This window comes from Strongylocentrotus purpuratus, unplaced genomic scaffold (genome assembly GCF_000002235.5).
Source record: "Strongylocentrotus purpuratus isolate Spur 01 unplaced genomic scaffold, Spur_5.0 spur5_scaffold_7, whole genome shotgun sequence".
NCBI lineage: Eukaryota > Metazoa > Echinodermata > Echinoidea > Camarodonta > Strongylocentrotidae > Strongylocentrotus > Strongylocentrotus purpuratus.
Window position 1 is genome coordinate 19,697,262 of NW_022145613.1, and position 27,789 is coordinate 19,725,050.

A 27,789-nucleotide genomic window follows, 5' to 3' on the forward strand; every position below is an offset into this window, starting at 1 on the left:
CAAATAGTCAAATACATGTCATATGACCTTGGCAAGATAACGTTAACCAGAGCCATCATAGACAATGTGCATTGATAGCTAATTCAGTCATCATTAAGTGTCTCATCTCCCCCCCCCCCCCCAACAACAAAATCACAGAAAAAAGTAAATGGTACCAAAAACCTTCCTGCAGCATTCATCCAATCAACCGGTGTATAATGTATCAGTAGATTGTCATGCTTTTGTAACTAATTAAACAAACTTTAACCTATTGAATATGATTGTACTTTTGTAAAAACATACATATTTCCACAGACCTTAGAACATGTTATATAAGGCTATATAAGGCTATAAATGTATTCAAGAGGTCAAGGTCTTATCTATAATGAAAGTAAATGTGATTTTTCTGTCACATCGTCAGATATGTATTGCCAAATAATTCCAACAATCTTCAACATACATATTCATAATCATCATGAGCAACATTATACAAATATTGACTGCTTTGAGGGGCAACGTGCAGTTTCGAGATCACTGAGTAACCTGAAAAATAATCAGTCATTATTTGTTTTTAATACAGCATCCCCTCAACTGTCAACTCTCAAAAAAGAAATTGTTACAAAAAATAGCAATCAAATTTATTTCTCTTTGTAGGGAAACTTACCAGTTTAGGAGTATTGCACATACCGGTATGTCACTGTTTACTTCAAGTGCAACCAATGTGTCCTTGCACTGCACCCTCAAGCAGAACTAGGCCCACTCTATATTTTTCACTATAGAGTACCAAAGCTGTGACATCATAAAAAATCATAAATACATAAGAGCTTGTTTAACTCTAAGAAATGTTGGTATCAAACATAACTAAAATCAGAAAAACAAAACTTGTATACTTGATGTAAAAAAAAGGTTTAAAACCAACAGCTGCACAGAATTATAAAAAGATATGTCAGTATCTTGTATATATGCAACAAGTAGGAGCCTGTTGATCCTATATTGACCTCGGCAGGAATGAAAGCACTGTGCACATACAAAATTCTGCTAATGATATATCCATATCTAGTCAGATTTACCTTACCTTCAAAAACAACTATAACATCATTCCTGAACATATGTTGAAAGCACTTTCAAAATTTCACAAGAATATAATATAAAACCTCTTTTACACATAAATCAATGATTCTATTTGTTACAAATATGATATAAATTTTATTCTATGTTTTGGTAATAAAATTTAAAGCAATAGAATATTGGCAGGCACAAGATAATCAATTGATTGGTGATTACACAACTACACCTCATCTCTGTTCACATCGAGGTAACACTTCCCCTAATCTAATGATAAAAAGTTGTATAGATGAGAAGAAAGGCAAGAAGGATGGAGAAGAGAGCCAGACGGAGGTAGAGTTTCTTGGGTTCGTTGGGGATTGCGATGGATGTGAGAGCTCCGGTGATATCCTTGATCTCCACAGCGACGCAGACGAAGATGAAGGTGGTGACGATAAGGTTCAGGGTCGGGAAGCCCGGTAACAGAACAAGGAGGGTTTTAGTATCCTGGGCCAGCCACACATGATACTGTGAGATAAAAAGCTGATGGAAGGGGAAAGGAAATACAGATAATGTTTTTAGAAGATGATCTGTAGGTTTAGCCATGATAAATGAAAAATAGATTCTGCTGAAATTTTCACCTAATTTTAAGACGTAAATCTGATTGATTTTTTTTTTTTTACATGTTTAGAAACCTTTACATATAATCTATAATGCTGGAAATGTAATGGACTAAATTCCAACAGAATCACATAAAATCTTCACAAAATTTCAAAAGGTATTTTTGTGTTTGTATTAGATGTTAGATGTCTACCTGGAGTTAAAACTACACTCTGAAGATCCAGTATTGATAAAAGACTAATTTCAACAATACTCAATAACATTCGCATTAGTTTCAGATGTACATGTACATGTACATCTAAGCGTTAACAGATATATGTAAAAATAAAATACAGAAACTGCTGAGTGATTAGCACTGTTGGCATATTCCACGAGAAGTGTGAACAATTTAATACCGGTACATTTTTCACAAGCAAATCCACAGTAATCTATTCAACCATATGCACTCTTCAGCATTTCAATTCATGATTCAGATTCCAAACATAAACAAAAATTATCAATACATTTGTGAACTAAATTTAAAATAATTACTGCAAACTATGTATATCATGTAAAATGAAGCACAGAGTAGCATCTAGAGCTCTAATATATCATAGAGTCCACATACCTCAAGAGATATATCACCAAACCAAGCAGCAAACACACTAAATCTGCTCCGCAAGAATCCACTGGTGTTTCTAAGAATAACGAAGGCAGTGACCTGTGCCAGACAATAATGAACAAATTTATCCTTAATATGGTAATAACCAAAAGAGAAAACAATACTTGCAGCAGTTCATATATTTTCCCAACATCATATTTACTGTGCGCTTCCACATTTTTCAATAAATCCAACATAGTGTCAAGCATCTTCAATCTTACTTTATTAAATTAAATTACTTCATTATCAAGGGAAAGACATGGCAAATCTGCACCACAATTTTGTTTTTTTAGCATTTACAAAATATAGTTCTTCAAAAAGCCCCATCACATTTATTCAAATTTTATAAGACACAATCTAAACTTCGAGGACAACTGTTTTATTCTGTCTTTTAGCACCAATGGTTAAATAAAAGCAAAAAGATCCCCCCCCCCCCCCCACCAAAAAAAGAAAGTATATTGCGATGTATGAAATAAAATCATCCTCAAATAATAATAATATTAATAACAATCTATTATATAGCGCATTTTCCACATATATATGGTCAAATGCACTTAAAATCTATCTGAACCATTCAAATTGTAACTATTCAAGTGCACTATTATGGGAAAATAGATTTTATATATCGTACTCGTAGGCTGCAGGGAGGATACTTGGGAGTCAACTTTCATGCCACTGCTCATGTAAATATCTTTAATGAGCATTTTATTTTATTATTCTATTAAACTTGCAATATCTCTTTTTATAAAGAATAGAGGACAACTTACAGGTATAAAGCTGGTATAACTATGAACAGCATTACAAGTAGGCTTGCTTTCACACTGGTATAAATGGTAGCTGTACATCTGAAATTAAGACAAAGGGAATTGTAATGCATATATGATGATGTATGTACTGATAAAAAGAGATATACTGACTGGTTATGAATATTTCATATTCTAAAAGCAAAACACATCATATTATTGTTAACATGTAAGAAAATTACTTGATATGAATTAAACAATGAGAGCACAATTTTGGAATGTATGGAAATACAGGTACTTGAAAATGAAGTATCTTGTGCCATTATCACCACATCATCTCGTAATTCAAGTTGAATGCATTCATAAATCATAACTTGTGGAATTCATAATCTAAAATATATTTTTTTTAATTGTCAATGATTTGGACACCTTTAAGGGAGTGATTTAGAAGTATCTATAAGACACACACAAACACCGAGTCTCCTACATAAAAAAGTGTTCTATTTTTTTTCTGGTTTATTTCACTATCTTGCTGGTCCAAATATTCCCCACCATAAACAATCTGAATGCAAGGCATTTTCTCACATCAAAATCCCAATAGAACTCATGATTAGCTTCAAGTGGCTATGCATGAATGGCTTTTTTTGTAGAATTGCATACCGGTATTTAGAAGTAAAATAACTTACAAGTAAGACAGCTGCTGCTATGATGTATACAAGAATAGTTTTGACCAGTGAGAAAAGGTCCCCACTATGACTATCATCCAACCATTTAGAAGATTTGGATGAAAGTAGGATGAATCCAAAGAACATGCCGTATGGAATAATCTAGAATTGGAAGAAGAGTGGGAGGAAAAGTTAAAGGTGAACTATACCCTTATAAGAATTCCTACCACCACCACCATCATCATCATCGGTATCATTATCATCACCATCACCTATCATCATTATTAGCATCATCATCATCTTTATTATCATCATCATCATCATCATCATCATCATCATCATCTTCATCTTCATCATCATCATCATCATCATCATCATCATCATCATCATCATCATCATCTTCATCATCATCATCATCATCATCATCATCATCTTCATCATCATCATCATCTTCATCATCATCATCATCTTCATCATCATCATCATCATCATCATCATCATCATCACCACAATCATCATTACCATTATTAGCATCATCATCATCATCATCATCATCATCATCATCATCATCATCATCATCATCACATCCACATCTATATCACGACAACTTCCCATTATGACCACACCCTCATAATTTTTGGCAGCATCATCACGATCATGGTTACCATGATTGCCATCATTCAATATATTTCCTGGGGGGTGTTTCATAAAGACTTTGACTTTACAAACGATTTGTATATGAAGTGCCAGAGAGGATGCCCAAATTTTTTTCCGATATTTCCAATAACCTCAATTAAATTGTGGCAAAAAATATACTTTGCATTAAAAATGTTTGTTATAATAAGAATGTTAATCTACATCTGCACAGTTCAATTTAATAAATAATAATCAAGAATGATTGAGCATCCCATTTGGCTTTTCATATACAAGTCTTTCGTAAAGTCATGCGTAACTTTACGAACAGCTTTATGAGACACCCCCAGTATATCCTAATACTCACATATTTATCCAGATTCCATCTAAACCACCATTCATAGATAGATGTTCCTGGGTAGCAGAAGAGTTGATTCATAGGCCACCATTCAAACATCAGATTAAAAGTTACCTATAAAACAAAAGGAGAAGAAAACAAAGCAGTCAGTAGAAGTTGGTCAGTCTTTCAGATGATGCTCTGAATAGTGGTTTATTATATTTGCTTGTAACAGTGTGTTGCGATTTCTATACATTACATAAAGAGTTTTTATGAATATTATAAAAGAAAAATAATCCCTAAATCCTTCAAGTTTTCATTAGATATGCAAATTCTAATAATTCAAAAATTCTTGCACTGGATTGAAATAATATACTTTCTGCTTTTGACCATCTGAATGTTCTGATACTTATTTGGTTATAAAAATTGGACAACTATATGATTCAAATGCACTTCAGAATATCACCATCTGTTCACAGTAATGCCTCTATTATGGACCAAATCGTAATTTAAATTATGAACATTAAAATGTATGAGGTGTTAAATATAATACATATTATTAAAATATTACAATATTTTCTATAATTACAATAATATAATTACAATATAATACATGCAATTACAATATAACAATATAACTACACCATAATACATACAATTACATGTATATTCACTTCAATTTTTATTTTGATATCAACTTTTCATAACTGTTCGTGCTTTAGGTCTACTTACTTTGAAACGGCAAATACTATTATTTTGAAAATTTAGAAACTGATACAAATGCATGTAGCAGGTAATGGAAATAGATTATGTAGTAGTTCAGGGCCCTGTTTCATCGTAACTTGTTATCAATAACGAGTTATGATAATTGTTATAAGCTACTGAAATCGTGGCATTTGATTGGCTGCGAGCGGATTTGTCATAGATCTGTAGCAGTTGTTATTGATAGAGGTGTCGTGGTCGAGTGGATATGTCACGATTGTCGATCACAAGGTCGAAGAAAAATAAATAAAAAGATTTAATCTATCGTAAAACTACATCCTGTAACTACATATAAATCATATAGAGGTGTTGTAGAGGTGTTGTGGTCTAGTGGATACGTCACCGGACTGTGGATCGCATGGTTCCCAGTTAAAGTCCAGCCGCGGCACTAATGTCCTTTGGCAAGACATTAATCTACATTTGCCAGTACTTTCCACCCAGGTGTTAAATGGGTACCCGGTAGGATGCGAAAGCTAATGTGCTTAGATGAGCAAGTGTGCGCTTGTATACAATGACGCCTGGCTGGAATGCTCCCCAAGTAGTGAAGAATGTGCATACATTGTGTGGGGCTAAGCCTGAATCCGATGACTTGGGTAATGTTATTTCACTGTTTTACTGTTTTACTGTGTACAATGCAATCCCATGTAGCGGGGGTACTTTATTTATTTTGTTGGAAATGGAAATAAACGAAAAGAAAAAAAAAAATATATATATATATATATATATATATATCTGTAAAGCGCTTTGAGACGGCCCTCGGTCCTGAAAAGCGCTATATAAGAACTAGCTATTATTAGTAGTAGTAACAAGGTTTATGAAACAGGGCCCTAGTTGTCTGTCAAGAGCCAGAAAGGCTTTACTCTCAATTCTGCATTCCACGGGATAGCACCCTTCTGACTCTCAACAGGGGGGTGTTTCACAAAGATCCTAAGTTGGACTTAACAGTTATGGAAAGCTGTTAGCATCTTAAAAAATATTTTGTAAAAGTTATTTTAGAAGGCATAAAATGTTGTTTTAAAATTTTTCATATTTTCTATTATCAACAAGATTTCTTGTTCTTGATAAGGAATTTATGACAAGTCTAAAATACTTGTTATTTGCTTTGAATATATTTTATTTTGAGGCTACAAATCGCTCTCCATAATGTTGAAGTCCAACTTAGAATTAAGTTTGACTTAGGATCTTTGTGAAACACCCCCAGATGTATGCTCATGGTCCGTCTTACCTGTGAGAATGATAAGCATGTGATGATGACGACCAGAATCACAAGTTTGGCTAGCATGTAGAGATAGCATCTTGAGCTCTCTGTAGGAGACACAAGAAAATGAGGATTATTATGGGATGTATTCTAGAATGAACACTGGGGAATCTTTGGTTTACTCTACCACTAACTGCTCTGTTCAAGCTGCTGTATTAATCAAATATTGAACCCTCCCGTGTTCAGTACGACAAAATATGTGAACCAACAAATTCTGAAATTCCTAATTGATGTTATTATTCACAAAGGCCACACAAATTTAATGGTACAAGGGAAATTCTTAATTTGTTGGTGAATTATGTTTTAATGAACAACAAAATGCATGCAATATTTGTTATACAAAATTGAGGGTATTTGCGATCCATGCCTTGATCAAAAAATTGGTGACACAGTATATGTTTCTTTGAAGTATACAACCTCTTAAACATTCATTACACAATGGCCCATCATGATTTGTATTTGTTCTGGCAATAATACCATCGTTGTTAACCTAAAAGATCAAACAAAAGACCTCCTCAGGGCCCCCAAGTACAACTGTATGTCACATAATAACGTGGCTATTTATTCAGAATCTTGTATAAATTGATAAATTTACTGGGGACTGTTTACCTTCTGCTTTTTGTCTTGTAACTCTTGGAAAGATGGCCATGGTTGCATAGATGATAAGAAACCAGAAGCTGACAAGAGGGACAAAGTAATAGAGCTGATACTGTCTGTCCATCACCAGACATAGGAAGAACACCATCAGGTTCATGCGGAACATCACCTAGCAATGTAACAAACCCCCAAAATCATTAATTTTTTCTTCATAAACTTGTTTATTATCAGAACATTTTAATTCTCACTATCACCAATCCCTCCTATTGCAGGGATGCACGCTTCTTGGATGTAATGTCGAGCCACTTCCATGACTTACATACTTCAGGTGTACGATGCATGCATGCACTGCACAGTACAACCGCACAAAATATACCGGAAGTGACTAAATTACAAAGCTATACCAGAGTACATTTAGAATGGAGGCGTGAAACTAACATCTGGTATTTTGGGGTATTGGCGATTGGAGAATTACTGCATGACATTAAGTATACATTCATTTAATGGAGCCAACAAATAGTAAATGATAGTCAGGACAGCCACCATGTTATTGTTGTTGTTGCAAATATTGTTTACAGAAACACTTACAAATCCTTTGCAGCAACTAAATTCTCACATTTTCAGGCTCTTATTATTCCAGCATCATTTAAGAGCTTTTCAGAGCCAAAATACTCTGTCAGAAATCTTTTTTTTTTTTTTAACTATTTTTTTTTAAAACTCCCTCTTTGGGCTGTTATTTCTCCGTTTTGAATGCCTCGATACATTTTTTTCATTAAAAAACAGTTAAAAAACCACACTTTTTTAAAAAGCCGACCGTAGATTTCAAGATTTTGGGGTCAGTCGCAAAGGGCAATACAACATTTTTTTTTGTAGGCCTAGTCAGTGATACATCTGAAGGAGATAGATATATTTTGTTGAAAGAGACAATAACTAAAGTCAGAAGTAAGCAAACCAACAAAGAAAAAGAAAGAAAGAAGGGAGCCGAATTATCGGTTACTTACATTACAGACTCTTGCTAGACCAAATTTGTTTTTATCCCAGGAGGCACAGAACTGACCATACGCCGTCATGAAAAGATACGATGCCACAATCAAGCGAAGGTGCATATAAATAGGCACTACCTGATGATTTAATCAATAAAGACGAAGTATCCAATAGTAACCATGTTATATACAATTCTTTGATGATAAAACAGTGATTTCACTTAATAATAAATAGATTGATACATGGATACACACAGAAAGGCAGATTAAAAACATGGATTATGAGAATGACCTATGGCAGAATTGAAAGAAATTGACTGTACTGATCTTGAGTTATGCTCTGCACAAAAAAGTGGGGTTGAAATAAATTTTTAAAAAGAATAAAGAAAGAAAGAAAATTCTGACGAAATTAATAGGTGATCTGTCGTTGACAGACCACCTTAAAAGGGCAATTTTTTAATAAATTAACATTTTTCATTTGTTTTTCATTTCATTTCATTTGTAGATAGAAACAAATGATTGGGGAAAATAGACATATGACATTCATGAACAATACTCCTGGATATTAAATATATATACACTGTAACTAATTGAATAATCATGGACAGATGGGCTAACAGTCCAACAGCATACATAGTTGCAATCAAACATTACCCAAAATATCAAACACAACTTGAATCACATATTTATAATTTGATTCCCCCCCCCCTTCTACAAGAGGACCTTAACATGAATCCTCTTCACCACTTGTTCTGAATCTTACCTTACTGGCACCTAAGTAGTGATAGATCAAGATCAATAACTGCATCCAGCCTTTCCATTCTTTGGTCTGGTCTAGATTTAAGATGGTTGGCTGCAAGTAAGAGATAAAGGAGAAATGGTCAAGTATATCATTATGCTTCTTGGTTCTAGTGATCCTTACTCATGCTGCACCTTTATCATACAGAGCAAGTTGTATTTCAAAGAAAAACAGATTTTGTCCAGCCAAACATATACTCATAAACGTTCTTGTCCTCTCACTGTTCTTAAAGCTAATTACATATGGAGTATCAATTTGGTCTATAACCGACTAGATAGCCTTGGCTTGACCAACACTAAAAGCTTTTGTTTCAGGAAGAAAGAAATAAGAAGAAAAAAGAAAAAAAGAAGAAAGAAGAAAGAAGAAGATGGAGGAGGAGGAGGAGGAGGAGGAGGAGGAGGAGGAGGAGGAAGAGGAAGAGGAAGAGGAAGAGGAAGAGGAAGAGGAAGAGGAAGAGGAAGAGGAAGAGGAAGAGGAAGAGGAAGAGGAAGAGGAAGAGGAAGAGGAAGAGGAAGAGGAAGAGGAAGAAGAAGAGGAAGAGGAAGAGGAAGAGGAAGAGGAAGAGGAAGAGGAAGAGGAAGAAGAAGAAGAAGAAGAAGAAGAAGAAGAAGAAGAAGAAGAAGAAGAAGAAGAAGAAGAAGAAAAAGGAAGAAGAAGGAAGAAGAAGAAGGAAGATGGTGGCTTCTATAAAGCACACATCTGTGTCAAACGTTACACTTTGTTTGCCACATAAATAAAATCTTTTGACCTGTAAATTTAAAAAGCTCATATACATGTAGCTTCAGTTAAGTAACTCCTACACACAATGATATATCAATATGAATTAACAACTGTGATCAAGTGTATTTTTCCTATACTTTGAAGCAAAGTACACAGGTGTACATCTAGATTGTACACAAAGATTCCGTAGCTATATGTTCCTAACATATGTTTCTAATATTCTCTGATAAACATCATGGTCTTTCAAATTAATCCAAAAATTAAATTTGAAACAAATATCAAATTAAAGGTATCGTTTAACAATGTTAAATCTGAGATGCACGGTCCTAAAAACATTGTGCTTCAAAATGAATAAGAAATATCTTAAGAAATTAAAAATCTTTGAGTGACTGGTTTTACCATACTTGTTTCCCCCAACAGACCGTAGTGTTATGAAAACCGTTTGGCAAACACAAAATCTGGTTTTATTTCAAATCATAAATATCTTGATAATCAGACAGGCGATCATGGGGTTCCAGACTAACCTAAAGGTTTATAATTATTATTGGGGCATGAGCTAAATCCAGGATTTTGTTTCAGAATCTCAGACAAAGTTACCGGATCCCTTCAATAGTGTTACACTTTAATATAAAATTCTAAAAGAAATACATACCTTCTTTGTATTGGCATGTAAAAAGAGTGATATGACAAAACCCATGAACAGCGAAAAGAAAAAGTAAAAGCTGGAGTAATACTTCTGCCTCTTAGGAAACAAGTCCGTCCTGCAAGAATCAGAAAGATATCAATCATGAGTATGGTTTGCATGTATAGGGCTTACATGTATGAACTACATGTAATAATCATGAGCAAAAAGGATGGGAATTAACAGATGTAGTGCACATGGCAAGCTGGAAACATGTCGCAAAAGTTTTAAAGAAATATGAAGATCTCACTTTGAGCTCAGAATATCATTTTATAACTCAAATTTAAAAAAATCTTTTACCATTACTCATGTCATTATTGATAATTGTATGCGACTTCAATATTTCCTTACTTATTTTCACAGATTATAGATGATATATACTTTTATGCAGTAGAAATGGTGAAAGAAAGGATTATTCTATAAGCTAATATTTTTACATTAGATATTTTTGCAAGTCGTTGCTTCCACAAATGACTAGCAGGCTATTCTTACTTCCTTCCATACACTCTATGCCCATGCAATGCACTTTTCATATACAGTACAGATTCATTACACATTAGAAAAGTGGAGGTAAGCATGTGCATTGTTAAAGCTCAATACAGAAATCCCACTACGGGGAAAGCCCCTAAAAGTGGTGGCAACATTTCTGTGTTGTCCGTGTGTATTTTTTTTTTTAATTTTTTTTTATAAAGTTAGTTCGCTTTCAAGAATACCACCCTCTGGCTTTACAGTCAGGGGAAGATGCAATCTGAAATACACACTAGCATACCTATCACAAAGGTAGACATAGGCCATGACCAAACCATATCTAGCTAGGCAACTCGTGCATCGATACGCAGTATCCACCCAATGTGGCTCCTCCTTGGTATTTGAATGATTCGTAGCAACATGATTGGCTGTGACGTTATTGGCCGTCACATGATTAGCTGTGACATGATTGGCTGCTTCAGCATCAACATGATTACTGTTGGAGGATGTGGTCCTCCTTTGGGACTGGATTTTGAAGAATATGGCAAGAAAGACGCTGGAGTAGTGGAAGAAAAATGTATAAAAAGATTTAATCTATCGTAAAACTACATCCTGTAACTACATATAAATCATGTAGAGGTGTTGCAGAGGTGTTGTGGTCTAGTGGATACGTCACCGGACTGTGGATCACATGGTTCGCAGTTCGAGTCCCGCCGAGGCACTAATGTCCTTTGGCAAGACATTAATCAACATTTGCCATACTCCACCCAGGTGAGGTAAATGGGTAGGAAGGTAGGAAGAAATTCCTTGAATGCTTGAGCAGGGGCCTCAGGGAGAACAGTATGAATACTGATGAGGCTACTCTGGGTAAACAAGACATATTATTATTATTATACCGGTAACCATAAATTACAGCACAGCACAGGAGCAGCTAAATGGTACCCCATCCACAAGTTAGCAAGAGTCAGCAAATCTATATATCCTGCTCAACATAACTTTCTTGTCTTCATCAGCAGTTGTTCTTTATGTGGAGGTATATTAGGTACAGATTTTAATGTGAAACAATTTTCAAGGGAAGCAAAAACAGCTGTGGTCTTTAATAATCATCATGTGTTTATCCTGTACTAAGGGTCATATGAAGCAGGTTTCACTTTGTTTCTAATACACATAGAATCGCAACAATGTGATTACACCCTAACCTCAGGATAAAAATGGTTGGGTTTTCCATTATTTTAATGTTATCTTTGCTAAGATAATTATCTTTCTCAGGGTGACGGTGTTTTCCTCTGAGTAGCACCCTGTATAAGCAGCACAGGTACATGCACAGGTAGGTCTTCTATGTCCAAACACATTGCATTTTCATCAAATTATCTTCCTGACAAGGTCAGACTTTTCGAAACAAAGAAAATAAAGTTTCCCTACATCCACAAGTTGAAAAGACCTATGAAACTGCTAAGGGTAAAAAGTATTATCTTCTATTTCTTAAGATCAAACAAGTTTAAAAGAGCTATAAACATTTTTCTTTAAATAGATGTAAATTTCATTAAAAAGAAATTGAATGATAAACTTACTTTGCTACAAAAAAGGCGAATGTTCCTTTCTGTATCCAGGTCATGTCAGGAGACGGTTTAGCGCAACAGGTGGCATCTGATGGGTCTACTACTGCATTGCAGAATCGGTTGAAGAGAATTTGTACATCCTGTGAAGACGGCAGAAAATGCAGCAGACAAAGACGTTGAAGGTTTGTTTGTTTGTTTGTTTATTTTATTTTAGCACGGTGGCATACTTCAGCCAAAGGCTGTTCTTCAGCATGGCCGTGCATATAAAAAGCAATCACAAATAATTTGACAAAGAAACATAAATTATAGATTAACATGATTTACATACAAAGTTAAATAGAACATACACATATATATATATATATACACATACATATGTACCTTTCAATATTCTGACATTGTGGTGACAGTAGTTGGATTGTTAAAGACCTACCGGGTATAGTGGTTGGTTCTCATGGGGAATTCAACATCATTTGGGTGATTACCGGATAAGAGGTGTTCTCGATAGTCAAGAGTGGACTTCTAGGACCACAGGCCTTACTGTATGTAGTGCTCTGAACCTGCATGTACTGCCTAGTAAAGAAATCTTATCATAATAAATTTCCCTCACTGTCAAGATATGAAAGCAACCTGGGGGGCGTTTCATAAAACTTGTCATCAGTGACAAATGACAATTTGTGTTATAAGCTACTAAAATCCCTGCTTCTGATTGGTTATCAGCAGATTTGTCACTGATTCTTGTTATTTGTCATTGAAAAAAGGCTTTGTGAAATGCCCCCCAGGAGTCATTTTTTGGTAGATCACAGTTTCACTGCCTGGTAATCTGGATCTTATTGAATTATTATACATTATTATAGAAACGGACAACCATGTGGCTTTAATTAATTTGGCAACAGTATTAACACTGATGAGGCTATCAAGGGTAAACCAGCAATGTTTGAGGAAAACATCCTGATATTTTTTAGAAAAGTGATCAGTGTTTGCTATGAAAAATTTAATATTAACTTTCAATAAAAAAGAGAATCTAAAAGAATAACCATGCAAATCTTTTACCTCTGTAAAAAAGTAAAAATGAAAACAAACAATAAGTATTTATGAAAATGATGACTGCCTCACCGTTTGAATGGCTTCATTTGATACGTGTAGTCCATCTATTGTATTCTCATAAGATTGGGATGAGGCTAGACCTGCACTCTTCCAAAAGACAATGCCCGTCTCACTTCTGTGGAAGATATTATTTCATGGAGACATAACACAAATACTACACTCTGTACATAAACTATGTGTAAACAAATGTATTTGAAAATTTGATCAATAATTCATTACTTGTCGTAATACTTCATGGACCATGTCACTATAGGACTTTGTACATTTTATTCGAAAGAATTGCTACCTGTGTGCTTAGAATTTTTGTTGTATTACAAGCTACATGTATAGAAATGTAATCTATTATCATTAATTCTCGTTACTTAAAAAAATAGTATTAGACTAATCTCTGCATATTGTAAAGATAAAGAGTGCAGAATTTCATTGAGTAAGTTTTATGATATTCTTAGAGTACTATTTCAGAAATATCGTTTAGAATTCTTCTATAGAATTTTTAGATTTTCAGCCACTTGTTGACAACTTGAGGCATTATAAACATCTGTTGTTCAGTAAGGTTTATCTGATTTTAAAATAAACCTTAGCATTGTGCATCAATCATGACATTCTAGGTTACATTCTTGAAGCAAAACATGATGAAATATTGATGACACATAGTAGCAAATGATTTTGTGAAATGTCAGGATTATAAGATGGTTTTCCAGTGTGAAAAATAAATTATTTCTTAATAGTAAAGTTTTGAGGTTTAAACTATTCCATTACCCTTTAGTAGAATCAATAAATGCATCTAAAGCTCATATTACAGATCTACATGGAATCCTAAACATACAGAGCAAATAAAATATGGGGATTGGTCGTCTTAAGTTTTACAAATGTAAGATTACAAGTACTGGGGGGTGTTTCACAAAGATCCTAAGTTGGACTTAAAAATTATGGAAAGCCGTTAGCATCTATGAAAATATTTTGTAAAAGTTATTTTAAAACGCATCAAATGTTGATTCATATCATTCATATTTTCTATTATCAAGGAGATTTCATGTTCTTGATGAGGAATTCATAAAAAGTCTAAAATACTTGAATTTTCGTTTTTGAATATATTTAATTTCAAGACTTCAATTTGCTCTCGATAATTTTGAAGTCCAACTTAGAGTTAAGTTCAACTTAGGATCTTTGTTGAACACCCCCAAGAACACATTTCATATCAATCTTACAGTTGTTTTTCTGCAGCATCATTGTAGAGTTGTAATCGCTCATTTGTAATCATATTCCTCCCTGGTGTTAGCAGTTCTTCTTGAACAGGTGCTACAGTATACAAGAGAAACAAGGACTCATAAATGCACTGGTATGACTTTGAAGCCCCCCCCCCCCTCCCCTCAAAAAGGTTATTGCGTACAGAGTTGTCATAATTTATGTGTAGAAGGGCATGATAAAAGTTTGAATCATGCATATACATGTAGCTTGGGTAAGGAGTAAGTAAGGAGGGGTGGAAAAACAATGAAATTTACAAATTGAGGCTTTTGATAACACCATGTAGTAGCCTTACTGAAAAAGCTGTTGATATTTTTGTTCATCAAAAGAACCTGCTAATGGGAAAAGCTATTTAATAGAAGAATTGAGGAATAAGTATTATAAGGAAAAGAAAGGAAGATTTGATATTTGAAATTACCAGAAAAGAAAATGGGGGAAGGTTTTGCTAGTTGAGATTAATGCATAATAAGCGTAAATTAACTAAAGTTCACCACCGTATATATCTGAACGGGCCTTAAATGGAACCAAACTACATGTCATTACAAGAAAAAAGAATACTACAACCTCTTTTCAGGTTACAAGGTATCCAAATTATTAGGGATAGTCAAAAATCCAATAATCTTTAAAAATGTACATATCATCTATCCTTTTGATGTGAAATAGTTATAAAATGAACTAATGACAAACCTTGTAACATCCATATGACTTGTGTTTGTCGGGCTGTTTCGGCAATGACCGGAGCAAATTTTGTGAGGTTTGCTGTTAGGAAACAAAGGCAAATATAGCACTATTACATCCACACCAATGTAAACATTATTCACCTTTTAATTTCTACATTCTCTTCTACCTCTAGGCTTCTATTAAAGGGATCCGGTAACTTTGTCTTTAATAGATCCTTTAAAAAAATCCTTGATTTAGCTTATGCTGCAATAATAATTATAAACCTTTAGGTCAGTCAGGAACCCCATGACTTTTACAAGCCCATCACCTGTCTGATTATCAAGATATTTATAATTGAAAATCGAAATCAAATTTTGGGTTTGCCAAACGGTTTTCATAACACTACAGTCAATTGGGATAAACGAGTATGGTAAAACCGGTCACTCAAAAGTTTTCACATTTTGAGGCACTTCTTGATCATTTTGAAGCGCAATTTTTTTAGGGCTTCAATATAACACCATATCACATCTCAGATTTGACATTGTTAAACGATCCCTTTAAACATGGTCCTTGGAAAATTGTGAAGACACATAGAGAGGGGATGAGGGTGCTACCCCCTGCCCCCATAACAAAAAATAGTGTATGCCCCTATTATAACAAGTATCAATAAAATCCAGAAGTATATATACTTCTGAAATGCCCTTCAAGAAATCACCCAAAGGCATTTATATTTATTTTGTATTATATCTTTGGAAGGCTGAATAAATGAATACCGGTAGTAACTTTATAAACAGACTCGAGCAAAAAGGATCGTTGACAAACTCTCGCTTGTTCAAAAGAACTTCTTCACAAAACTGGGCTTGCATTCCAATGAGCTATTTGCTTTTAAAAAAAATGTGCTTGCACAGAAGAAATATCAAATATTTACGTGTACAGCATTTGATCAGTTCAGCTGCACAAAACTAAATATACATGTAGTATTTGCATAGTATTTGCATTTTTTTTATATGCCCCAACCTGGTGTCTCAATACATATCAGCAGTTATAGGTCCTGTCTAATAAATTGGTCTAATTGGTCGGAACAGATTATGTAAGGTCCCGCTCTAATCAATCAGAAAAGTACATAACACAACTATTGATGTGATATATATTTTCAAGAACACATGTTTCTCATGTTAACGACATACATTTAGCATGAAATATACATGTACATCTGACTGAAATTGCATGCAACATTCAAATTGTCAGATGGGAATTCAATCTGGGCATAATTGCATACCTGCCAATATAATTTGAAAATAAGAAATCTATACCCTTAACAGGCGTTCACACGGCCTTACCAGTATGCAGCGGCATTGTTAAACTGGCAATACGGGGAAAATCTGGACAAAAAAGGGAATGGCTGCTCGATCATGCAGCCATTCAACTCACGCAGCAGGTGAACACTTGATTCGCGGCACATGATAAAACAAGCTATATTTGGCTTTTAAAACAAAATGGGTCTTTCAGAATTTTGAAAAATCAGAATATTCAGAATTGTGTAGGATCAAAATGTCATGTAAAATAGACCACAAACAATAGAAAAAATAAACACATACAATACAATGGCTCTGTATTTGATTTGAATTTAAACCCAACATTGGGTAAAGGCTTTTGTTCACAATTGGGTTGAACAAAGATGTGATGTATAGACCCACGTTCAGGTCAAACCTGAATTGATAGAATACAGTCAATGTGTTCTGAGAGTCCAAAGTGAGGGACCAACTTACTTTGGAATTGTTGCAGAGCTTCTGATGATCCATGGTTTAGTTTGATGGTCCATGTTCCTAGCCCATGAATAACAAATGCTGGCTTTCTCTCTTCATCCTGCATCCAAAAGAAAGATAAAAGAGTATTCATGAAATGTTAAATGTGCCTCTTTTGTGTATATTTTTTATATGTAAGGTTCCTGTTGGAAAATTCCCCAAAAATTTCAGGCTGTGTTCACTGTGTGGCCGGGGTATTTTTCTTTTAGTCATCTGATGTCAAAATGATATTGTAATTACAGTCAAACCTGTCTATAGCGACCGCCCAAGGGAAACACAAACAGTGTTTTTTGTAGACAGGTTCCTTTAGTACATGTTTCAATGAGAAACCATTTTCAAGGGGAACAACAAATGTGCTTGTTGTAGACAGGTGGTCTTTGTAGACAGGTGGTCACTAAAGCAGGTTTGACTGTATTACAATTTATAGTACACCTGTAGTCAAAATGTGACAAACTTACCATCTGAAAGAATGTTTTTCCTGCAAATTGTTAGTAGCGGAAATTCATAAAGATCAATCTATTATAATAAAAAAAAATGTTTGTTCGTTACCATGGACGGACATTTTCTTAAAAACATGTTCCTAGTGAGGACTTAAATTGTGTGAAATTATTATCGGACCACAGCTCCACAAACATCTGATGTGTTTTAAGTTCATGTTTGTTTTCTTGTAATTCAATCTGAATGTTTATTATAACGGATATTAAAGCCTCTTGTTTACTCATCAAACATGTAAATGTTGTTCCAGAGCATGTTCATCAAACAGTAGGACCAAGTTCCTACAAAGTCAACACACTAAGTTACATTAGCCCATCATATACCTACCCATCTACTGTACATAGGATATGCGGAAGGGACAGTATTGTTTCCATTTTTGATGGATTACATTGGGTACCACATACAGAATGTATCAAATACAACATTTTGCTCATTACTTGGAAAGCTTGGTATGTTTTGTTAAATCATATCTGAAAATCTAGTTTCTCAACATATTCCAACTCATAGTCTCTGTTCTTCTGGTAAGAACCTCCATGTATCCCAGAGAACAAAATCATCTCTTGGAGACTAAGCTTTCTCACGTACTGCACCATGTCTATGGAACCAATTACCAGCTCATATATACGTTCTTTCAACCGCGACAAATTTGATTAATTTAAGTCTAACCTGAAGACAGTCCTTTTTTTGAAAGCATACAGTACCTGAATGTAATTCCACCCAATTTGTATTATGTTATCTATTTTAGATTTATTCTTCCTTAATTTCTTAATTTCATAATGCGTCTTGGAATATCTTTTCCATAGATAGATGACACAATGTAATTGTGTTATATCATTATTATCGTAGTAGGAAGTAAGAATCACAAAAAGGATTCTCCAAGACCAGTTGGATATGGTTCATTTTTAATTGTACCTTTAGAGTTTGGATACAAACATGATTGCAGGATGTAGGTTATTGAAGTTCCAGGACATTAAAGATATTTCAGGGTATTCTAGGATAGTCAAAGTTCAAGAACTTTTGGGGAATTTCCAGAGGAAAACAAACATTATTTGTTTGTTTTTAGTTTAAAGTTTTAGTCATAATGACACAATGTATGAGTATTGTAAATTGACAAGTGCTTTGTCCACACACCATTCCAGCAATTCATGACACTCCTTGTAGTTAATCGCCTCAACTACCATCCTAGTATAGCTTCCTGAGTGAGCTGCCAAAGGGATTACCCAACCAAGTACCAAGTACCAAGTACATTGTGGGAATTTCCAGAGGAAAACAGATTAAAGTTTTAGCCGTAATATCACAATGTATGAATCATAACCACCTACAGGACTGAACAGCTTACTTTAAATTTTATTAGTTTTTGTTTGCATTTAAACGATGAGTACTGGTAGTTGCAATTGAAGTAATATAAGGATGTACATGTACATGTATATGTAGCTTTCAAATCAAACTCTTACCAATATTCTTTTCTTATAGACTTCTATGGTAGAATCATTCAACTCAGGTTGCCACCAAAATTCCTGTATTAGATGGAAAAAAAAGGGGTATAACTGTACATGAATCAGAATGTAAAATACTTGTAATATGTTAGGCTGGTTCAAAAATAGAGAGAAAGGAAAAGAATATATACACAGTCAGAACAGCAGGTTATATGCTAATGGGAGGTTAAAAAGATGTTTATTTTATTCAAGAACTTGAATTAGTCCGACTAATCTTGTATACATGTATCAATGAGTGTTATGGTAATATTCAAAGGACCGGAAAGATTAGGAAAGGTACATAAAGCAGTTTTGATGGCATTGTGGTTGAACTGCAAATTTGAGGTGAACCTTAAAGAGAGATACAAGGAAGGTGAGATTGACAAATAGGCTCTTAGATCAAAATACTTCAAGTGCCGGTAGACAAATACCAGCCACACCCAATGCAACTCTACAATAGACTCATCAACACTCAAAATAATGCTACAATAAAACTTTTCAGCCACATAACACGATACTTCAGGCACAGAATAGCTAGGCCATTATTCAATTCAAATACTGTACTTACCGGTAGGTCAGAAATATGAGTACTTTACTTGGTTTGAGGCTGAGATACTCATTTTGCAGGATTTCACCTTTAACCTACCGGTATCCCCATGATAAATGTACATACATGTACATGTAAACTGGGCAGAGGCCCAAATCATGACAAACATGTATGTGTAATGTATGAGGGACCCTGCAAAGGAAACAAAGTTCAAAATTCATATTGACATTGACAGGTACATACAGAATGACAATGAAAGTAGAAGAAAGTACTTACTATATCTGTATTTCTATCCTTTTCATGATGTGTAATATCAGAATGCTGCAAAAAAATAGAGATAATATTTCAAAAACTATAGATTTTTCAACCGCTATATTTTAGTATTTTTAAATAAATGAGTTACAATTGTTACCTTATTATATATTTTTCACCAAATGTAATTTTTTTAAAAACCTTCTCAGCTATGATTTTCCCTCATTTAAAAATAAAGGTTTTGTTTCCAATTAAAGCTTAGTGCATGATAAATGTACAACTCTGCCTGGTACGTCACATTTTCAAGAAAATGGCTGTGCCCATGTCATGCTAAAAGGCATTAGATCATGCCAAGAAATCTTATATTTCTCTTCTACACGTTCGTAAGATTTATTGTACATCGAAAGGCAGGAATTCATCTTGTATTTCAGAATATCTACACTTATTCTTTGGGGTCAGTTCTCCATTAAACGACTAACCACAAAACAACTGCGACGTATACAACTGAGGACCAACCTTACACATCGGCATCCGACAACATGACTCATTAGTCAGTCAGTTCGTAGGCAAAAGGACAAAGATCTGACCACTTTTTTTAAATTAAAGAGTCAGGTCAGAATCTGCTTCAGTCTCTAGCACTTGTACTTGAAATACATAATTTCGCCATGGTGATTAGGAAAGTATGCACGTATTAGAGCGTTAAACCCTCATATTTTGGTCAATATTGATCTTAGGCTTGAGAAAACTACATGTAGTAAGGCTGCCAGATCAAATTGATTGATTTTCCCACACCAGAGCAGTACTAGTAATAATAGCAGTAAAGAGAGTGAGACCTTGCCGTTTAGATTTGCCAGTAGGTACACAGGTGGTTTAAATTTCATGTACGCCACATTAAATATATTCGTCTGTTGAGCCCAGAAGGCGTTAATTCTATGTTAAAGTATATTAGTTAGCACCCTTCTGGCTCCAAACAGACGATATGTGGAAGTCAAATACATGTGCCTGGTTTTCATTGCATTTGAGTATGTAATTTTAACATCTCCTATAATTTAGAAGCACATTGGTTTGCAAGCCACATGGAACAAGGGAATTAGGATTACCGGTGCATCGGTGCATCGATGCAAACAAAGCCCCTATTAAACATCTCATAATGATTTAGCCAAGGATAATATTTTCTCTTACTAGTCCTTATACATTACAAGACAAATCCAAAATATTTTGTAATCTGGTATCTTATAATACATCACAAATTAATGTAGAATTATTAACATATAATGACATTAAATGTGCTTTTTTTTTCTCCATATATGTGTCTAGTATGCCTTTTTTTTTTCCAGGAGATTGATGTGCAAATGCTGTCTGTACATGTACATGTATGTCTTGATTTCATGTATTATTGTTAGTACTGTATTATAATTTGTGAAACATACTCTGATCATATGTATCATTGTTAACTATCATTTTTTTTAAATCCCACCATTTTGTATTGTGATTTTATTGCTGTATTTTGCTCTTGTGTTTACATTGATTTATAATTGAAAATAAATTAATTGAATTGAAATGAATATTAGGTCTAATAAAAGCTCTAGTAGGGCCATTATACAATCATCAGATATACTAAAATATTAGTTGTGGTTTGTGACATACAGGGCAATGGCTTGGACTTCCCCACTATCAGTATTTTTGTAAATCAGCTTCCCGATATTCTGTGCTTTATTAAGCTTTTCAGAGCCCCATTACTGACCACATTATTTTTGTTTCCACGGTTACAGCAACAGCTGTAAGGCCTTTTAAAAAAAAAATGTTGTATTGCCCTTTAGGTGCCAAAACATAGGTAGGTCGGTCAGAAATCTTTTTTTCTTTTTTTTTTTTACTCCCTCTTTGGGTTGATATTTGTCAGTTTTGAATGCTTTAATACATTTTTTTTCTTTAAAAAATGTAATAATTTTTTTTTATTTTTAAGCCGCGATTTCAAGATTTTGGGGTCGGTCGCAAAGGGCAATACAACATTTTGTTTAGGCCTAATGCCAAACTGTGCTATATGGCTATTTCATGTGTAAGAATCATAAAGTAGGCTACAAAAACGAAAGAAAATTAATATGGCTTGCTTGAACAAGAATCAAAGACTGCCTGTATAAATTTGTGGTGATATTGTGACACACTCGTTTATGGCAACTTATCAGGATACCGGTATAAGGAAATAAGGTCTGAACACAGGTCAATGTGTTTCTCGTAATATAAACACGAGCTTTGTTCTTTTCTCATGAAAGGGGAAAATGAGGAGAATAAATACAAGCACTCACTTTGATTAGTAGCCAGCTGGCTACGAATCAAATGTGAAAGTGTTTTAAAGAGCCATTCGTCCATTTGGTTGTACAGTAAAAGGTATGCTTCCTTCAAATAAACATTTTGATCTGACTCGTCTATGAGAGAGTTTGAAGGGGTGCATAATTGCGTGGTACTATTCATTATGATATATATCACTAACGCATGATCAGTGTGATAAGTGGGTATTTGGTTTCTTTTAGCATCAGTGCATATTTTTACAGACATTGGGCCCATAAAAGCTGATGCAATGTCGACTTTTTCCAATGATGCATCACAGATAATTGACTAGCAGTAAACATGCTAGAGATGGCAATGGATTGTGAATCAACAGTATTCATTAAAAAAAACACCAGATAAATGAAGCATTTTTTAAGCTCCTTATATGAATGACTAGATTTTATGGATGGGTGATGATCACCGTCTTTCCTTATGAAGCAACTGAGGAAGATGGGCCACAAGATAAAATGTGATGCGCAGTTATTTTAAAAGACACATGTGCCATCATAAAAATTCAGAATAAATCATATTCAATCCTATGTAGAGGTGCCGTGGTCGAGTGGTTAAGTCGACGGACTGTCCATCACAAGGTCTGCGGTTCGAGACCCGCCGCGGCCCTAATGTCCTTTGGCAAGACATTGATCTCCATTTGCCACACTCAACCCAGGTGATGTAAATGGGTACCTGGCAGGAATTAAGCTAGGGTAATAATCTCCAAGTTTGGAAGCGCTATATAAAAACTGAGTATTATTATCTTTAACTTTTCCAATGACGGTACACATACCCTGAAAGTTGTTATGATTAATACACGTAAAAAGCTTTGATTACTTACTATTTTCCCCTCTTCAATATGTTGGATAGTCAATTTTTTCACAAGTGAAAAATACAGCTGCCTCATCCGTGAATCTCCAACGATGATGACCCGTTTATCTTGAAAGCACGAAAGCGTATCTCTGCAAGAGTTGGACAATTTTAACAAATTTAATCACTAGTGAAAGGCCATAGAAATATCATTGCATATCTATATAGAGTCAATAAATCTACCTATATTGGCTGCTTGCAATATCTGTGCAGTAAAAAAATATGTAATCTTAGGGCAAGTCTGCTAAACCCACTTGTTCTGTTTATGATGCAGATAATCATCTTCATTCCATGCTACATGTACATTTACTTTTAAAAAGGTTGGAATTGAGTCAATTAAGATTTCAGAATTAAAAGGAATATTCTTGTAACAAGATACTATGACAGACCACAATCAGATGAAATGTGAATATCAAAATACGATTCACAAATACACCACCAAGCGTATGCTATTTTCAATAAGAATTTCAAGCTGGGTAAATTTTTCGGAAACCAGAGACGGCAGCGAGTAAACATAATAACTAGAGAATAATCAACAAAATAAGAAATTCATCAAATAGTGACATTTCTCAGAATACTTTGTATAGACTTGATCATTATGTGAGAAGATTTAGCCTTATTAGGTTAGGTGTAATACTGGTACTTCATGAACAATCAATCTACTGTCACTACTGCATACAATTACGTGATACATACATGTATATAAAGGGGATTACAAGGGATTAGCTAATCCCTCTACATACAGTAAAGATTTAGACTAAACAAAGAGATATTACATTATTGGACTTAACCAATACTTCCCCTCTCCCCTCATTCTACAACCTGAACAAAGCCACTTCCTCCCTAGCAGGAAGACTTCAATAATGCTCTATTAAATATATTATAGGTCCACTAGTTCTTACGACAATGTATACAAGTAATATAGCACAGTCTGTTCAGGTTATGGTGGTCTGGATTTCATAACAGTGTTCCAGAAAACAATGGGCAGAAGTGGGAAGGGGGAAAGATCTGACAAATATGCTAAAAAGATAACTGCGTTAGAAGAAATATCATGGCAGAGATTATCTAACCCAAAGAGAAACAGAAGTTTGTTTTAAAGGTAAAGACCAGTTTTGGAAATGCCCCCTCTCACAAAATGAAATGGAAGCTTTTATTTTCAATCATGTGAAAGAATATGTTTTGACTAATACGTGATAATACAAATTTTGCCGAGAAACCACCTACTAATTGATATATTTGGTAAATTATTATATCTATTTGGACCTGATAGATATCGCGCACGTGTCGCGTAGTCTCATAAACATTTTTCTGTATATAGTTCTTGTAACTTTACCAAGACCGGGCCAAATTTCTTATCATTTTGATGATTCCAGAAACTTGCAATACACACCAATACTATGCTAGGTGATTCCACAACGTTTCTTTCACAATGCAATCGCATGACCAGCTTCATTAATATTAGGAAACTTGAGAAAACAGTGCAAAACACTGTGAAGTTCTATCAAAGTTGAAAGCAGTTTAGAAACTAAAATTGTAATGGACTTCCAGCTTATCATCTACTTGGATACATGATCACCGGTACAAGGGTCTCATTTAATTAGTGCTTAGTGCTAACTGTACATGTATGTGCACAAATCCATGTTACTGTTGCACCATGCATACAAATAGATCCAAGTGACTGACATCCAACAATAATGAAACTGTGTAGAAAATAATTTTCTTACAAATGTACATAGCTTCTAATGATGTTGTATTATTGATATAGTTTCTTACTTGAGTGAGTAGTGATGCATGGTACATCCATCGGGTTGCCAGGCACCTGGACCATGGTAGTGGCCATCTTGTAAAAGAGCTTGGCAAGAATCATAGGCTGTAGTGAAGAAACAGACATACAGCAGTCTTTTATTGAATTCCTTGCCTTACAAACTAATTGGAGTAGAGATATGGGCTACATCATGAAATAGGAAACCACTCATACATGCATACTATGTACAAAGTCTGTGGAGTAGAAAGAAGACATCACTTGTTTTTTTTTATGAAACAAAGTACTATATAATGCAAAGTAAAACATGGGGTTAACAATTAAAACCTAGGCTAGAGCCAGAGCCTAACTCACATCTACAAAGGTCATAAGTAATCTAATTTTTTTTTTTTTTTTTTTTTTTTTTGGGGGGGGGGGGGGGGGGGGGCGAGTCTGCTATTTTATCTACGATTTCTCACATTCTACAAAGAAAAAGTATTTAGCTTGATTAGTACCAAAACGAAGGCAATGTCAGACTACAGATGGGCAGAGCTAGATATAAAAAAAAAAAGACAAAGACCTCTGGAGATATTAATTGCAATCCCAAAATTCAATAGTGGATTCAATAAGCCAGTTCACGGTTGCACTCTGAGCATGAGCAGATAAAGGTCATTGCAGAACAAATTTTGAAATACACGGAGACGAAATACTGGATACGTGGTCATGAAAGTTATGTAATCATTATTCATTCATGCACATTCAGTGCACTCCATGATACACAGGTGGAAATATTCTTTGAAAAGGGGAAACAAAGGCTATTCATGTAGCACCTCCATCGCTGCAGGAGTGATTATTTCACAATGTACAAAGTGGGACCTCTTCATGTTTTGAAGATCTGTGGATATTCGGGGTCATTGCAGTAATGTGCTAACCGTGAACTGGTCTATTGTAACGGGCTGCAATCATAGAGAAAGTCATAAGAGCAAGTCCAAACTTAACAAATCTGAGTTTAGAGTAAATAAAATAATAATTGCATCCAAATGCAAAGCAAAATATCATGCAATCACTTCATATCAATTTGTACTCTACGTACAATTTGATGATATATTGTCTAAAAATTAAACATTTCTGAAGCCCCTTACAATACAGTTAAAATTCATATCTTCATGGAACGAATGCACAAAATGCAAAATTTGCTGATCTTTTTAGTTTTGTCAATATTTTCAAAATTTTTCACCCAATTAAGAAACATACATATGTACTAGATCCAACTAAGATACAGTTTGATCTACATAATCAGTAGCATTAGGTGATTTATTTTTCCTTTTCAGTTGGGGGGAGGGGGGGGGGGGTATTAATATTTTTTTTTCAATTGGTCAATTTTTTAGTCTCTGACCCATGAGCCATCAGAAAATTAGGTCATACCACTGTAACTTAGTCTTAGATAGATATGATTGACATTCATGAGTCAATATGAAATCTAAATTCTAAGATTACATATCAGACAGTGGATTTAAAACTGTAATTTGAAGAAGTTTACACTCAAAATTTCATAAATCTTCCAAGACTAATTGAACAATATTTATATGAAGGACAAATATGTATGAAGGCTAGGGCTATTTGATGCATACATTTTGTTCAATCCAAAGCCCAAAGGCAAAAGTGGTGGCTTTATTTTTGTCAAGCATCTAGACACACAACCCCCCCCCCCCCCCCCCCCCCCCCCCACTATGAATACATTTTTTTTTTCTTCCAATGATTAATTATTACATTATTGTTAAACCAATGCGCCTTGGCCCTTGCAAACGCAAAGCCTTGTTCAAGACAATAAGGCAAGAATTCAAAACTCGCCAAGGCCATCAGGCACCTTGTTAAAGCCCAGAACGGCAGAAGTAGGCGACTTGTTAAATTCTCAAGTGTGCCTTGTTTAACAAAAAGAGTACCGTAGTTGTTAAACGTCGCCAAGGGCAAGGTGCCTTGTTTAAAACGAGAAGGTGACTTCCTAAAACTCACCAAGGCAAGGCCAAGGTGGCTCGTTTAAGGCAACAAACTATAAAGCAAGTTCCCATGGCGGGTTTTAAACTCTTTCCTCGTCTTAAAACAATTGAATTACACTGTAGACTCTAGGTGCCTTGGTGAGTTTTAACAAGTGCTGAATGCACGTTTAAGCTTTCATACAAATGACTTCTTACTAGTCCAGGCCTACTACTAGTAGACTTCTAGTACTATATTAGTAAATCCTTACGCAATAATTGATGCCGAGCAGTATGGAAGCAGACGAGTAGCACAACAAGAAAGAGGGAGAGTCGTTTTCCATTCCTTTCGTTGATCAAGTCGAATGGATGCCATTCTTCGGTTTTACTTTTAGTAGATCCATCGTCTGATTGTGAGCTTACAGGTAGTGCTTGTGCCATTTTCTCAGTTTCAATTGAGCTCATCATCCTGTTTTTTCGATTGACTTCGCTTGGTAAACTATTATTATGCAAATTTTAAGTCGTGTGGGCCCCAAGTGTGACTTCACCTGTCGCTGGCCTAGCGGGCTACTAGCCTAGTCTGGCCTCGCTACCGCTACGGCGCGGCAGGACGAACGATTCGCGTTGGTATCACTCACGCAAGCACTCACGTACTAGATACGTACGTACGTGGAGAGAAAATTTTGTTGTTGTTGTTGTTGTTGGTTTGTAACCGATATCCATCTATTTCGATGATTTCCGCCAGGCTTGGTGTGAGAGGGCGTCTCGCTCTCTCTTCTGAACCTTGTCCTTTCTTACAAGTGCAAGGTTATG

The 27,789-nt window shown here is 34.9% G+C and overlaps 1 protein-coding gene across 2 annotated transcripts; it reads right to left on the reverse strand.

The window, feature by feature from the left end:
* Window positions 1–342: 342 nt before the first annotated feature.
* LOC100889298 (N-acetylneuraminate 9-O-acetyltransferase) lies at window positions 343–27,619 on the reverse strand. 2 transcript variants are annotated; one of them, XM_030974077.1, is made up of 21 exons: window positions 27,249–27,615; window positions 25,036–25,132; window positions 23,234–23,354; window positions 20,101–20,145; window positions 19,257–19,319; window positions 17,272–17,368; window positions 15,530–15,601; window positions 14,806–14,896; window positions 13,607–13,712; window positions 12,503–12,630; window positions 11,233–11,487; window positions 10,434–10,542; window positions 9,026–9,115; window positions 8,281–8,400; window positions 7,292–7,448; window positions 6,650–6,729; window positions 4,693–4,797; window positions 3,714–3,854; window positions 3,052–3,129; window positions 2,252–2,344; window positions 343–1,566 (listed from the first exon to the last, which is right to left on the reverse strand). In XM_030974077.1, the coding sequence occupies exons 1-21, from the start codon at window positions 27,442–27,444 to the stop codon at window positions 1,312–1,314; spliced, it is 2,499 nt and encodes an 832-aa protein (XP_030829937.1). In that variant the 5' UTR covers window positions 27,445–27,615; the 3' UTR covers window positions 343–1,311. The 2 variants fall into 2 exon arrangements, with proteins under 2 accessions (XP_030829937.1, XP_030829938.1); XM_030974078.1 differs by lacking the exon at window positions 3,714–3,854 and having other exon boundaries at window positions 27,249–27,619.
* Between the last annotated feature and the right edge of the window lie 170 nt (window positions 27,620–27,789).

Excerpts from the sequence above, each read along its gene's own strand:
- LOC100889298 (XM_030974077.1), bottom strand. The coding sequence starts at position 27,444 with ATGATGAGCTCAATTGAAACTGAGAAAATGGCACAAGCACTACCTGTA. Across the intron at positions 8,401-9,025 it reads ACTACTTAGGTGCCAGTAAG|GTAGTGCCTATTTATATGCA; the intron begins GTAAGATTCAGA and ends TTAAATCATCAG. Across the intron at positions 3,130-3,713 it reads TAGCAGCAGCTGTCTTACTT|ATGTACAGCTACCATTTATA; the intron begins GTAAGTTATTTT and ends TCTTAATTTCAG.